The sequence below is a fragment of the Conger conger genome, chromosome 3 (genome assembly GCF_963514075.1).
Source record: "Conger conger chromosome 3, fConCon1.1, whole genome shotgun sequence".
In the NCBI taxonomy this organism is placed as follows: domain Eukaryota; kingdom Metazoa; phylum Chordata; class Actinopteri; order Anguilliformes; family Congridae; genus Conger; species Conger conger.
In genome coordinates this window covers 31,621,686-31,637,472 of record NC_083762.1, presented here as the reverse complement: position 1 = coordinate 31,637,472, position 15,787 = coordinate 31,621,686, and the positions used below count along the sequence as shown (strand labels likewise).

Here is a 15,787-nt window from a genome sequence, read left to right as displayed (position 1 = left end):
GCGGGCGCGCTGCGGGGATCCAGAGACGCTGTGGAGATTTCCCCCGCGTTCTCCACGCTCGCTAAATCATGCTCGTCACGTCTGCCCGCATCTCCCCCCCCCCCCCCTCCCCCTCCTCCAGGTTTCTCCCACTCGGCTTTCACCTTCGGCATCGAGAGCCACATCAGCCAGTCCAACATCAATGGAACGCTAGTGCCCCCTGCTGCCCTCATCTCCATCCTGCAGAAGGGTCTGCAGTACGTGGAGGCGGAGATCAGCATCAACGAGGTGAGCCGGGCGAAAGGCCCCAGACGCCCTCGAGGGCCCCCGACCAATCCCCCCCCCCCCCCGCGCTCTGCAGGACCCCCACAGGTTCAGGAGAATCTGGTATCAGCAGGTTCTCATACCCCTCTTCAGCCAATTCCCAAAAGGCAAGCCGACAAAAAAAAATAGTGCACTTAGAGAAAACTTCACGGTGTCGAAGTCTTATCTTTTCTTGGGGCTTGACTCATCCCATTACTTGACTGCCTCCATTAGTGGCGCTGAGAGCCGGCTCTAAGTGGGGGGAAAAGCGGTTCGTCGAGCTCGGCGGAAATGACTGTAGTTTATCCGTGAGAGCACCGTCCTGAATCTTCCTCCCCTCGAGAGAGGCGAAGCTTTCATGTGCAGCTGGCGTAAAGTCTAGACTGCGCTACTCAATTTTGGAGCTGATATAGTTGCTTTATAAGAGTGGAGTATGACTCTTGATGAAATCTGGTGAGGTGCACTTCGTACTTGTACCTCGGCTTAACAATTCTGCGAGGCGTTAGGTCCTGTGCGACTTCTGTCAGTTCATAGACAGGCTTTATTAATATAGAAATACAGACCTTAAATGTATATCACCGATGTCGTCCCCAAGACATATAGCCCATTATGGACAAAGGCGCCCTTTAGAAAACCCATAGAAATGCCTAAGTCAATGCATTTCAAAGGTCATTCAACGTCGTATCCGTCTGTTCAGGGAGATGTAACGCGCAGGTCACATCTGTCTGTTAAGGGAGATGTAACGCGCAGGTCACATCTGTCTGTTAAGGGAGATGTAACGTGCAGGTCACATCCGTCTGTTAAGGGAGATGTAATGTGCAGGTCACATCTGTCTGTTAAGGTAGAGGTAACGTGCAGGTCACATCCATCTATTAAGGGAGATATAGCCTGCAGGCGGCATCTGTCTGTTAAGGGAGATATAACATCTGTCTGTTAATGTAACATGCAGGTCGCTTCTGTCTGTTAATTGAGATGTAACATGCAGGTCACATCCATCTGTTAACCCCTTCCCCGCCAATTATTTTGGAAAAAACCTGTCATTTTCAGACTATTTTTTTAAATTATATTTAATATAGTATTTTTTATGCTGATTATGAAAAATAACATTTCATTTTTTCCCCATTTTTGTAGTTGAAATTTTATTTTGAAAATACCCTTTTCGGCAAAAACATGTTAACTCGTCTTCCCATAAACCGTATTTTATTACCAAAAGTAAAGGGGAATGAAAAACCTATTTTTTTGTTAGTTTTTTTACATATACTAGCAAAAATATTGCAGAAATTAAAATGATTTGCAAATATAAATGAATGAAATTACTTATGAATGAAATTATTTGGAATTATTTTATAGCACAAATTACCTTTATTTGCAAATATTCAGTCAGCAAATTTATGAATGGTATTATCTGTTATCAGACGTATCCAAGCTTCTAAGCGAAGGTTCATATTCACCATCTTCCCCTGAAGTAAACATTTGGAGTGTAATTTATTGAAAAAAATAATAACGAATGAATGGCCCGAATGAAAAGAAATGCCACTGAGAGCATTGACTACTGTCGGAAAACTATGAAACAGGCGCCCCTTGAAATACCTGCGCGATAGCTAACACCTCTGCCAGACGTATGAGTCGACGAGTAGACTCGTTTCATGCTTAGAAAGGCTCAACAATGCCCATCGACAGAAACTCGTCTGTAGCTGGTTTTAGAAGGTTATGTTTTAGACGTGTTTACTCGTCCGTGACTGAAAAAAACACATTCGGTAAAAACGTATATACTCGTCTCCGCCGGGGAAGGGGTTAAGGCAGATATAGCATGCAGGTCACATCCGTCTGTTAAGGGAGATGTAACGCGCAGGTCGCCTCCGTCTATAAGGGGTTAAGGCTGAAAAATCATACCCCTGCAGGGTATGCTTGATCAGTGCATCGTTCCCCCCCCCCCCCCCCCCCCTCAGGATGGCACGGTCTTCGATGGCCGGCCGATCGAGTCCCTGTCCCTCATCGACGCGGTGATGCCGGACGTGGTGCAGACGCGGCAGCAGGCCTTCCGGGAGAAGCTAGCGCAGCAGCAGCAGCAGGCCGTCGGCACCATGGCAACCATACAGCAGAACGTGCCGAAGAACGGGGAGGCCACCATGAATGGGGAGGAGAACGGGGCTCACACAATGAGTAAGAACACAGCCTTAAATATAACCATCTCTTATTACCCATTACCTGATACCACATACACAATGAGTAAGAACACAGCCCCAAATATAACCATCTCCATTACCCATTACCTGATACCACATACACAATGAGTAAGAACACAGCCTCAGATATAACCATCTCTATTACCCATTATGTGATACCACATACACAATGCGTATGAACACAGCCTCAAATATAACCACTATCATTCCACGATACCTCATACACAATGAGTAAGAACACCGCCCCAAAAATAATCTCCACAATTATGCGGTACCTCATACATTCTTGTTTTTTTTGGTCTGCATCAGTTTTCAGAATGGTAAAATCTTTTTCTCCTGCTCCTCTTTAACAACAGTAGTCTTCAAACATCCCTCTGCCTAATTTTCACAGTATTTCAATTTAAAAAAGATAACTTAAAGTGTGACTTATTTAATCTTGCATCTTGGAGGTTATAATGTACTTCCCAAGTCCCCCCCCCCCCCACCTCTCCTAAATACATTAAGTATATAGAACCCCTACTACAGATTGGTTTGTGGTCCTCAGTGGTGTTTTCTACAGAGCATTTCAGGTCATAACTGGTGTCATAAATTTCATCACCCAAATGCAAGCCCCTCTCCATTCAGTTGAAGTACTCTTGATCCAGGCTGTTGCTGGAACACATCAATTCCTGCTCTACCCACTGCAGTAAAGTCTCTCAGCATTAGTCCACTGGAAATTTATTCCATTGCCTCTAAGCCAAGGATACTCAGATCTGGCCCACGAGGCCAGGAGTACTGCTGGTTTTATTTTCAAACTGAGTCGGCTGATTAATGTCACCGATTGGCCAGAAGTTCCGCTCACCTGCATGCCATGCCTAAATCTGTCTTTGGTTAGAGGGGGAGAATGAAAATCAAGATTGGCCAAATTTGTGTATACCACCGTATATATTCACCTTTATTGTTAGGCTTTTATTTTCCAAGGCAATCTGGAAAGCGTGTTTTGAGGGAACCTCTGATGCTTATCTGGTGAAAGGAGTGATTGTTCTCTGGACAGGCACTACTGTGGATAATCTATATTTCACTAAAAACAGGTTTCACCTGATTGGATTTTTTTTTGCCTGCTGAGTGAAAGGGATCATTCGTTGACCTCCTCCTATTTTATGGAAAGAATCATTTTCAGAAACTTTTTGGGCACAGTTACAGGGTGAAATTAGTAAATGTCAGATTTGATTGTTAGGACCTAGAGATGATACTTTAAATGTGAGCAGGCATCTTTGAGGACATTGAAACAGGCACCATGCAAAGTACTGAGACTTGCATGTCTTATGTATGAAACATTTCTCTTACTCAGATTTTAAATTAATTTTGTGTTAATTTTAAACATTGCAACGCTTGGTGTTTTTTTTCCCCCAAGAAAAAGTGATGCATTTTACACTGGAAACATTTTTTAGAACAACCTGTGCAGGTGGTGCAAAAGCATGCCTTGGGTAATGGCTGATATAATGCTGGTCTGTTATTGTTGTGATGTCTATACATTAAGAACATCTAAAAGCGAGGGCATACGCTGTTTTGAAAACATGTTTTCAGTGTCCGGGTGCTTCACAGATCATTGTTTCCATGGAGATGGGAGCTAATACAAGTTTTCTTATTCATAAACATTGGCTGCTAGGGCTTTTTTTCTGCACATCATTGTACCCGTCAAACAATAGCAAAATAGCCTTCTGCAGTTGCGTCAGGGAAAATATTGTCAATTGATGCAGTAACCTTATGAAAATTTATGTTTCTGATTTATCATACAATTACCTTGTTGGGCAGGATTACTCGTACGTCTTCTGTGTTCGAAAATAAGCGCTGTTCGCTTTCCATTATTAGCAACACAACAATGAACAGCATTGTGTGCTTCTGTAACATAATCGATATTGGATGCCTGAAATGTTATCTCGGGCCTCATAAATTGGGCAATTGAAATACCAGCCATTCAAAACCAGGGTTGCTTTATATCGGATGATATGCTGAGATGACTTCCGAAGCGAAGCTGCATAATGTAGCCCCGTGACATGCGTTGCATTTAGATATTATCCAGAGCCTCTTCCGACATTGCATTCACAAAGGCTTAGACAGACACGCTGTCAATAGAAAGAGACTTTTAACAAAAGAAGAGGCTAGACTAAGATGCATTTACAGTATTTCACTCCAGGCCTGAACATGGAGTGCTGACTGTTGGTCTGCAGAACAGATGAGAAGATGGAGGAAATATGATTGGAAGGCAGATAGGCGGGGGGCCATGTGTGGGCCGTGACATTGAGTAACGGTGTGAACGGCGATTGTGTTAACTGGGGGGGGATGGCTGTCTGGTCGCAGATAACCACTCCGAGATCTCCATGGAGATTGATGGGCAGATGGAGATCCCTGCCAACAAGGCCACCGTGCTGAGGGGCCATGAATCTGAGGTCTTCATCTGCGCCTGGAACCCTGTCAGCGACCTTCTGGCGTCAGGGTGAGTCACGTCCCAAGCACGGCGAGGACGGGCTCTGGTGTGTCTGCTGTCATGTGGATGTGGTAGATTTTGTTAGCGGACCGGCACCCGCATGCAGTATTACTGATGGCCTGACTCTGGTAATGTTATTAAAGGAAACCCATGATGAACAACAGAAAATTGCCTCTACTTCTTTAATGCTCACATTATTTTACTCGAATCATGAAGTAGCACTGAAACTGCATTCTGTTGGAAAATTCACTAAGTTAGCTAGAGGAAATGCTGTGTCTTTTAAAGCTGCATAGCTGCCTTACTAGCTAGGTGGCTACCAACGTTTGAAATGAGCAGAAGGTTCTGCTAGCCACACCCTTAATAGCAAGTCCCTTAGTGTAAATTGATTATGTAGTGAAACAAGAAACCTCATATTTGCCATCTGACTGTAGATCCATAGCAATCCCTACCAGAATTTGCAACTCAAATATCCATCAAGTTTGTGTTTCATGTTTTTACTGAAAGGTATTCCTTTGTTACTGATTAATTATGGCCTAATTTGACGATAAACGGGCAGACAGCTTGACACATGGCATTATATTCGCAAATAATTAAAATTGTCAAATTGGAAATGCATCAGTACCCAACACATTTTCTATACATTAACTGGTCCCATAAATCAAAAGGTGTTTCTAATGTTTAAGCGGCAATTGTTTGGTATAGAAAGGTAGAAGGCGGAGAAAATATTATTTTATTGGGATTATGCTACCTGTCTGTACATTTCTACGCTCTCCATCTGTGGTGGTGATACTCGTATGTTCTGCTGTGTTCTGATTCTTAGCTCGGGTGACTCGACTGCACGTATCTGGAACCTGAACGAGAGTGGGAACAATGGTTCCACGCAGCTGGTACTCAGACACTGCATTAGAGAAGGCGGGCAGGATGTCCCCAGCAATAAGGATGTTACCTCCCTGGACTGGAATGTAAGTGCTCAGAGGCCTTTATTTACACATGCTGGTATTTCTGCGTATGTTAAAGCTGCTGGGATTAGTGTTTATGATGCTGAAGTGTTCTTTCCCCCCTTTTTTTCCAAAGTGTGTTTATATTTTATTTTATTCATATTTTCCCTTCCTAAAGTTCCCCAAGTCCGTTTCGATTTTGTCTCTTGGTCTGTAACATTGCAATTCTACTCTTGGTGTTACTTGTTTTCGGATCTGTCTGTACTTCTTGTGTATCAATTCCCTTGAACATGTCCCTTTAGTTATTTCAGCCAGCTTAACCAGCCAGAGTAACCTCTCCATTCAGTTGATGCAGACTATATTACAGCTTTTCAACATTTGACAGATGTGTACCGTAGTTAAATGCTATGCTTTTGTTTCTTCTGAACTTTCCCCCTTAATTATTTTCTCTACTATTCCCCATTACAATAATTGCATCTGCATTCTTGCATTTAATGTCGCATAATTATTTTGTTATATTGATTTGCTGACGGACAGCAAGAATGATTGATATCCATAATTTTATTGACAGAGTGATGGGACACTCTTAGCAACCGGATCATATGACGGCTTTGCGAGGATATGGACAAAAGACGGTATGCAAATAAAAATTTCATTAACATTAATTAATCTTATTTTATCTTGTATATTATATTTTTATATCAAAATATTGTATACTCACTCATTGGTTAGCTCAAACATAGTATTAGCCATAGGACTGTCACAAGGTGCAAATGTTGTCAAAGACGAGATAGGGCTTTTTATTTATTGTCCAGTTAATGGCCATTTATTAATTAGTATTTTTTGTTTAATGTTTTTCCCCAACAGGTAATCTGGCAAGCACATTAGGGCAACATAAAGGTCCTATATTTGCACTGAAGTGGAATAAGAAAGGAAACTCTATCCTGAGCGCAGGGGTGGACAAGGTGTGTGAGAAGCTTGTTGTGAAATCGCATTTCTTTTCCCTCTGTCTTTAAAGCAGCGGGGAGCGTGAAAAAGCTCTTCAGCATTCCTGACAGGGACTTGACAATGTGTTTAGCCATATTTTTATAGCACCCTGAATCCTGACTTCTGTACGGTGTTGTGTGTAGTCTGAAAGCCAGTCTCTCCTTTTGATTCAAAGAGGAAATTCAACAGCCGCCCAGGGTTGGGAGGATTTTTCATTGTGTGTATATACACATTTGAATGAATTTCATAAGTGTTGCAGGTTTCTGTGTGGCGTATATCCCTATGTGCCTTCAATATTTTGATCTTAGTTTCTATATTTGCTATGTGGGAGGAATTTTGACATTTTGTAGCAAAATGCACTGTCTGCGTTTTGAGGGATCACTGTGCAGTCCGTGCAGGAGTGGGGCGTAACAGACATTAATGTGTTGATCGTATCTCTCTCACCCCAGACGACAATCATCTGGGATGCGCACACAGGTGAAGCCAAGCAGCAGTTCCCCTTCCACTCAGGTAGGTGGCAGCACCAGCCGCTGGCCCCTGGCGACAGGCCAATGTCTGAAATATCTTCCCATTGGTTGTACCATGTCCTTGGTTTGTTGCTGTGCTCAAATTCCCCCCCACCCTGTGCCCCACCTGTGCCCCCCACAGCACCCGCCCTGGATGTTGACTGGCAGAATAACATCACCTTCGCCTCCTGCAGCACAGACATGTGCATCCACGTGTGCCGGCTAGGCAGCGACCGGCCTCTCAAGACCTTCCAGGGACATACGGTAAGCCACGCCAACATGCCTGTGTGTGGGGACGACGAGTGTTACAAATTTACAAGTATTACAAGTGTGTAAATACTGTTTTTGCTCTTATCTACTGCATGTGAAATATGGGTTTCTTACCTGTTGAGTTATGTAGTTCATAACTATGCCACCCGTGTCTCCATTTTGATTGTAGCGAATAGGTACAGTAGTTCGGCAGGTATTTTCATAAGACAATGGCTCCGCAACGGACTATTTATATGTGAATATGCTGAGGATGTAAAGGCACTGCACAAATAATACCAAAAGGTTATATAGATAAAGATATCGCTGAAATATATGGAGGAAATTGGAACTATGGTAACTTTAACTGGCAGTTTCTTATGGAAGAGGGTTGTTTGCTTTCACTGCTGTTCTCCTGGACCAAGGTCAGGGAGCGTTCAGACGAAACCCATTTATCACCGTTCCACCTCTACCTCCACGCTCACTGAAAACACTTTGTGGTGTTTTACAGCAGTCTTTGAGATATGCTTGCTCTTGCTTTAGTGTGTGTGCCGGGGCAGTTAGCGATGCGTTTAAGAATTCATGTCACACCATACACGGTCCGCAGCCATAGCCACGACCCTGTTCGGCTGGGCGTTTTCTATTTATAAAGCGGATTGTGGCACACTCAGCTGCTCTGGTGTGGAGCAGCGGATGGAACCATGACCGACTGATATTTGTTTTACAGAACGAGGTCAACGCCATCAAGTGGGACCCCTCCGGGATGCTGCTGGCCTCCTGCTCTGATGACATGACCCTAAAGGTTAGAGGTTAAGCAGGCTGAACTTCAGGGCCACGCTTCATTGGAGTGTCAGGGAAACGCGAGCCCCATGTCTCGATTTTAACCATTTATTTTCTCCCATTCCTTCTCATTCCAATCTAAACGTGAAACTCCTACAAGGTCTTAATCTACAAGGTCCGAGTTATTATCTCTGTGGTCATTCCTAGTTCCTACTTCCCTCTTGGGCTTTTGTAACCAACCCTGTTCCTGGAGATTTACCGTCCTGAAGGTTTTCACACCAACTCTGACAAAGAGCACATTCACAACAGCTAGAGATCTGCTGCTTATTAGTCTGGTTTGCCATATTGGGGTGGAAAACCGACAGGATGCTAGATCTCCAGGAACAGGGTTGGTTACCACTGCTCTAGGGTCTCTCAGCGCAGTTGTCCCTGGTTATGGGTATACACTTTGTTGTACATCGCTCTGGATAAGAGCGTCTGCCAAAAGCCTGTAATGTAATATCATGTAATGTAATGTATGAAATCAGGGTGAAAATGTACTCCAGCATTGGCCGTTGTTCAGAACCTGTCTAAATCTGTCCTACTTGGCTATGATATTCTATTCTACCATCGCAAGTACCTAAGGGATGCAGCTTTACAAGTGATTTGGCTTGTTTGGACCAAATAGCCAGGCATCATTGGAAGCGATTATGAACAGATGCGATTAGTCTGGCCTGTCGTATTCGCTGCTACGAGCCTGTTGTGAGTACTGCAGTTCAGTGAGATTAAACCCCCATAATTTATTTTCAAAGCAATCGCATCGACTCAGGCAAAGGTTTCAATTCAAACATTTAACTCGATGATCGAATGGCAACAGTGCCAAATATGTGAGGATCTGGGCAGTGTCTGGGGTGGCGCGTCCTTAGTGCGCTTAACGCTGCTACACCCAATACGCTTTCTCTGCAGTAAGGCCACAGAGTCTTCATCTCTATCTGGCCATGTAGGTCACAAGAGGCGAGACTAACATTATTCTGGGAATGTTTTGTGTCAGTGTGGTGGCCTGTTGTTCTGACGGATACCTTGTTTTTTTCATTTTTTACCCAGATCTGGAGTATGAAGCAGGACTCTTGCGTCCATGACCTCCAGGCTCACAGTAAGGAGATCTACACAATCAAATGGAGCCCCACCGGACCTGGCACCGGCAACCCCAACTCCAACATCATGCTCGCCAGGTGAGGACACCGCCGTCAGCGTTACCGGAACCTACCGGAAACGACCGTTCTGAGAAAGCCCGGTTCCACCGTTGGACCACAACCAACCAGTCCCAGCACACAGAATGTCAGCTTAGAGGGCAGGCACCGACAGAGCTCCCGTTAGCACGTTAGCATGGGCTTCGCCCGGCTTGTTTTTCCACGCCTGCACCGCAGCAGTGGGTGAAAAAATAAAGCCGGTCCAGAACAGCGCGGGGGTGCGTGTTCAGCTAATAATACCGTTTCAATTAAAAAGTGTTAATGATCGACGCCGAATGCTCTCGTTAGCACTTGCGCGCTGCACCGTTTTTTGGTGACAGACGCATTTGCGCTTTCGTGGTTACATCAGCGTCAGTCCCTGGGATTAACATTGAGCATGTGATCTTGGCTCACAGTTACATTTTGTAAAATTCTGGTGACCCTACCCTGTCAGTACACAGTACTGAACACAGTAAAATTAGCTCTGTGTGCATTAAGAGACGGGCCTGGCGTTTGTTAGGAAAGGTTAATCACACAGACGGCTGGGTCAAGTGCGTCATACTTTTGCAAAACCCCCTCTGTAAATCTGACCAAACTGGCAGGCCCTGGTGTTCCCCACAGCTTAACACAAAATGTTCTCACAATGTTACTGGATTATTTTTGGCAGTAAGTTGTGTGAGCCGGGTCTGTCACTGCTGCAGCACAAGCTGTTCCAGGATGGTAACAGGGTGGGCGTCTGAAGACAGATGTGACTGTCTTGGTCCCTACACTGCAAAAACCAAAAACTAAGTCAATCTCAACAAGTACTTAGGTCTTATATTTTCACCTTTAAATCTTATTTATAGTTATTTATTTATTTGTTTTGCCTCAATTTCAAGCAAACTGTACCGTGGACCGTGGATTGTTTGGCGAGACGCTGTTGGTTGTGCCAGTTTCGAACACGTTGTGTTTTGAAATCAAAACCGCACAACAACCAGCAACCAGGTTCCCCTCAGCAACACCGAAAAAGGCCACCTACCTGTGGGGACGGGGGAGGGGGGGAGGGGAGGCCCTGGAAGAGCCTCAAGAACCCAAACAGAAGGCTGTGCCAAAAAAAGGAAAAGCTCCAAATCCAGAAAACCAAAAGGAAGAAAAAGCCCCTCTGGAAGATGCAGGCTTGACACAGCTTAACACAAAATGTTCTCACAATGTTACTGGATTATTTTTGGCAGTAAGTTGTGTGAGCCGGGTCTGTCACTGCTGCAGCACAAGCTGTTCCAGGATGGTAACAGGGTGGGTGTCTGAAGACAGATGTGACTGTCTTGGTCCCTACACTGCAAAAACCAAAAACTAAGTCAATCTCAACAAGTATTTAGGTCTTATATTTTCACCTTTAAATCTTATTTATAGTTATTTATTTATTTGTTTTGCCTCAATTTGCAAAGCAAACTGTAACTTAAATATTAATACTAATATTTTGTTATTTAGACAAAAAAAAATATCTAACTCTCATTACAAGACTAAAACACTTGTTAAGATGGACTGTTTGTGCAGTGTAGACCAGACCCCACTCGGTCTCCGAGGTGACCGCTGCTGTGCTCCCGCTCCCCCCTCCCCTCCCCTCAGCGCCTCCTTCGACTCCACGGTGCGGCTGTGGGACGTGGACCGGGGCATCTGCATCCATACGCTGACCAAACACCAGGAGCCCGTCTACAGCGTGGCCTTCAGCCCCGACGGGAAGTACCTGGCCAGCGGCTCCTTCGACAAGTGCGTCCACATCTGGAACACCACGGTGAGGAAGGCCTGTCCCAGAGTACCTGGGCTCTGCTCAAATACTGCAACACCAGAGATGAGCAAATCTGAACTTAAAAACGGGCTGGGCAATGAAATACAAAAGGAAATATGGCGGACTCACACTACACCATTCTAAGCCTTGTTTAGCTGTCGTCGCCGACAAGAAAATGGGGACTGACGGTCGTTTATTGTGAGCTGCTTTCCAATGTTGGGATTTTTGTTGGGTAGCGTGAGCCCGCCTTTACCAATTAACTTAACAAAACTGGTTAACCTGGGCTGCTGGATGGCCCGTTCTGTTAATGCAGTGTATGTGTTTTTTTATTTTAACCATCCATGCCAATGCCCATGATTGCTCCATGTCGTTTCCCTTTAATGAAAAAAAACAAACTTGATGATCTGTCTAACGGCTGGGGGGTCATAACAGTGTTAAATAACTGTAATGTTTGTCTGAGGGGGCAAAACCAATGGGGTGGTGAATGAAGCCGCTCTCAGTGTAAAGTGATTGACGCTGTGTTGCTGTGGTTTCAGAGCGGAGCCTTAGTGCACAGCTACAGAGGGACCGGGGGCATCTTCGAGGTGTGCTGGAACAGTACAGGGGACAAAGTGGGGGCCAGTGCGTCCGATGGATCGGTAAGCCTACCAACAGTCACCTCAGCCCTTATACTCACACACTGGAGCCAAGCAGAATGTAAATTTATAGTAAAAATAATCTTACTGACTTTCTGCATTATCGGAGCAAACATTCTTATGTTAATGATAAACAAGTAGTAATAAGCTCAGCTTTTGTGAGTCTGGGGAGAAAAGTGCGTTGGGGGTTTAAGTTAAATGTTTTTATTAATTTAGTAAACCATTCTAATTACTTGGTCTTGCTTCCCCAGGTTTGTGTTCTGGACCTTCGAAAATAAAGTCCCAGCACGGATTTTCAAGATGGACCGTGGATTGTTTGGCGAGACGCTGTTGGTTGTGCCAGTTTCGAACACGTTGTGTTTTGAAATCAAAACCGCACAACAACCAGCAACCAGGTTCCCCTCAGCAACACCGAAAAAGGCCACCTACCTGTGGGGACGGGGGACGGGGGAGGGGGGGAGGGGAGGCCCTGGAAGAGCCTCAAGAACCCAAACAGAAGGCTGTGCCAAAAAAAGGAAAAGCTCCAAATCCAGAAAACCAAAAGGAAGAAAAAGCCCCTCTGGAAGATGCAGGCTTGAATTTAACTTTGGACACCGTTCCAGAAGGTTCCGCTCCTCGACTTTGAGGGTCACTTCCTGTGTGAGAGTTGGGGTTATCCCAGGGGGCCACACTTCATTTCAGTCACTTTTATAAGCCAGTCAAAGAAGAGAGCCATCCTTAGTTTCTTTACCGGCTTTCCTTGGAATGTTGTCTGGACTTTCGCTGGGGCACCCGAAGAACACAACTTTTTTTTTTTTGTTAGTTATTTTTTTCTTTCTTCTTCTTTTTTTCCCTTTTCAATCATGTGGAATTGGATGTTCGGAGTTCGGAAATCGGAAGGACACGGTCATGAGGGTCATTGTGGGAGTTCTGTGTACACGTTCTTTTATTAACATTAAGATCAATGAAGAATCACAACTGCCAAGACTAACTTTTTTATTGAAGTTTTAATGAAATGTCTACTTCATATTAAAAAAAAGAAAAAGAAAAAAAAGAAAGAAAAGAAAATTGTGGATATTTAGTGCTGACACAAAATGAGTGATTCATAATTATATAATCTCCCTTGTTTGGATGTAAATTTAATGAATGTAAAGATTTGTAAATTAGATGAATATACACATTTATATACTGTGTATATATGTTTATATACAGTGCACAACACATAAGTCATTCTTTAGGTCTCCAGGCTCTTTGTTTTTTCTTGCCATTTCCCCAAGCAGACATTTGGCTAATAAATGTTTATTTTAAAATATTTACCTTTTTTTATTTTTATTATTTTGTTTCAATATTCCTAGATTCTGCCAGTTGGTAGTTTGGTAGTTTGTGCCCACTGGATAGTCCAGAGGTCAGTGTTCATGTGTGGGACAATAGCAATGGCACCACAACGCTAGCAGTGTTCATACCAGCCTTTTGAGTGGCTCTCAGCCTCTCTTTCCACCTCAGGCATTGATGGATATGCCTTTGTACTGCTAGTGTCAGGTGAACTCTGCATTGTGTGCACGCCGGGCCTCACTGCTGCTACCGCCCTTCCATTAGTGCCCCTTCTCCAGGGTTGAAACGGAGCTGGGCTGGCTGGTTCCTGGTGGGTTTTTTAATGGGTTTATTTGAAACTGCCCTACGTTAGCTCAGCCTGCCAAGTATTACGTGCACATTATACCTGACCTGCTGTCAGTAAGCTGGGTACCTCCGCTGCGTCCTTTGCCACCTCCACATCGGTGCTAAATAAACAAAATGGACGACAAAGTTAAAAACGCAGGAGAAAAGAGCAGCCGCCTTCAACCAAAGCTTGGTAGAATCAACCGAGTCTACTTTGGTTTGAGGGTGAACTTCAGCCTTGAATTGCAGATGGCAGCTCAGGACCTCTGAAATGGTGGCAGATGGCAGTATTGTTTGGGCGTCACATGCTGTACCTCTGGTTGCCAGTAAATGGGATAGAAAAATCATTGGGTTTTACTTCATGGGTCTGTTAATATTCCTGCTTGTGTTAGCCTGGTTCCAGTTTCTACAGTAATTAAGAGGTGCGAATGACCTGCTAAATTCTTTGTGATGGAAACTGGCCCGTGGTGGCTTAGGATTTCCTGATTTGAAGCAGTTGACGGCTCTCTTCATGTCTCGATTATTGCTTACTTGCGAGACGAAATTGGTCAGGTGATCAGACTGCCAGATCTGATGAGATTTTCTAACTGAACCACCAACGGCTTGGATTTCTTCAGGCGTGATTGCTCAGGCACAGTCCTCAGCTCTGATTGGCCCTGTGAACACTGGTTGATCCAATGGAAGTCTTATGGCAATATCCTAATTGGCCACTTGTGAGATTTAGCCTTTCTCGACTTTGGATCTGCCAAATTTGATTGGTTAAGTGGAATCCCTCATTTTTCCTGTCTCGGCTGTGATTGGTCAGTGTTCCTCTGCTTCCACGGACATGTGCATTCATTGTTTTTCGTGACCAATGTGGTGGTTTTAGCTTTAATTTTGTATATTTGCTTTCTGCTCAGTAGGGTCTGGTAAATGCAGGAGACCATTAGACAACTTTGACAGGCACGCATTTGTTTTTTTGTTTGTTGTTTTTTTTTTTTTATATTTTATTCCTGTGTAAAATTGTTGAGTAAAAGTTCTCTTTCTCTTTTTTTCCCCCCCAAGCAAATTGAAGTGCACTTTGTGAGATGGATCTGCTAGATTTCTCTGCATAATTTCTTTTGGAAAAAAAAAAACTAAAACATTCTGTTCAGTTGGTCAACGGTTCTGGGTGGTTCATCTGAAAGCTACCGTCTGGTTTCTGCTGTTATTGTGTGTGTCAAATTGACTACCAATAGGTACTCTCACTGAGAAAGTCAGTGTGGAGCAGGTGCCCTGACACTATTCCACCCTTTGCTCTCACCTCCATCCAAGTCCAGCCTAGGTTATCACTGCCCAGGACGAAACATTGAAGTCATACTCTAGGTCTCAAATAAATCACTCTATTTTGTTATTGGAAAACACCGCGCTTGTCTTCCATTTTGTTTTGACACTTGCTATTGCTATGGTGGGATTTTTTTGCGTGCGCTTGAGTGGCGGTATCTCTGTGAGGGCATGGGGGGTGGGTGTTATTTGATATTGCCACTTCATCAGAAATTACTGGGGCACAGTTAGACATGGGTCCATTTCTTAAATTCGGTTTTTGGTATCAGATGTTTTTTTTTGTCATTGTTTTTTATTTTTTATTTTAATGAAAATGACTACTCACAAAGTTGTCTAAAATTTACTGGTAAAATTCCATATATAGCACTGGAAGATGTTTTGCTGCATATAAATAATAAAATCCATTTTGTTCAATGGCAAAATATTTTTTAAGAATATTTTTTAAATAACTGACCCCCCCTGACTTTATAATGACATGTTTCAGAAGAGCGTACAAACCATGATCCAGGTCATCATTCGGTCAATATTACACAAGCACAAGACTTGAGATTTTATGCAGTCTGCAATTCCCAATTTCGGTTAAAGGTTTCTACACATTTGAAAAGTAGGCATTAAAAATAATGGATATAAATAATTCAAATAATGAATGTTAATGAATTAGGAATTCATCACCAGAAACTAGCACTTAGTATACAGCTCAGGAAATAAAATTGAGATCGCCCCATATATATATATATATATATTTTTTTAAAGATATTTTTTAGGCCTTTTTCAGCTTTATTGGACAGTATATAGTATAGAGAGACAGGAAGAATGGGAGCGAGAGAGAGGGGAAGACATGTGACAAATG

The 15,787-nt window shown here is 43.6% G+C and overlaps 1 protein-coding gene across 4 annotated transcripts in view; it reads left to right on the top strand.

The window, feature by feature from the left end:
- LOC133123792 (F-box-like/WD repeat-containing protein TBL1X) overlaps nucleotides 1–12,436 on the top strand; it is a 39,426-nt gene extending 26,990 nt beyond the window's left edge. For 3 of the 4 annotated variants that reach the window (XM_061234342.1, XM_061234341.1, XM_061234343.1), the window contains 13 exons: nucleotides 122–267; nucleotides 2,232–2,445; nucleotides 4,809–4,944; nucleotides 5,756–5,897; nucleotides 6,445–6,508; nucleotides 6,741–6,838; nucleotides 7,310–7,370; nucleotides 7,509–7,630; nucleotides 8,340–8,414; nucleotides 9,476–9,603; nucleotides 11,206–11,371; nucleotides 11,902–12,003; nucleotides 12,252–12,436. In XM_061234342.1, coding sequence (XP_061090326.1) covers nucleotides 122–267; nucleotides 2,232–2,445; nucleotides 4,809–4,944; nucleotides 5,756–5,897; nucleotides 6,445–6,508; nucleotides 6,741–6,838; nucleotides 7,310–7,370; nucleotides 7,509–7,630; nucleotides 8,340–8,414; nucleotides 9,476–9,603; nucleotides 11,206–11,371; nucleotides 11,902–12,003; nucleotides 12,252–12,278 — 1,481 coding nt within the window. In that variant the 3' untranslated portion in view covers nucleotides 12,279–12,436. Of the gene's footprint in view, nucleotides 1–121; nucleotides 268–2,231; nucleotides 2,446–4,808; nucleotides 4,945–5,755; nucleotides 5,898–6,444; nucleotides 6,509–6,740; nucleotides 6,839–7,309; nucleotides 7,371–7,508; nucleotides 7,631–8,339; nucleotides 8,415–9,475; nucleotides 9,608–11,205; nucleotides 11,372–11,901; nucleotides 12,004–12,251 lie in introns of those variants that run through there. The other variant, XM_061234344.1, reaches the window with a different exon arrangement.
- Nucleotides 12,437–15,787: the final 3,351 nt, after the last annotated feature.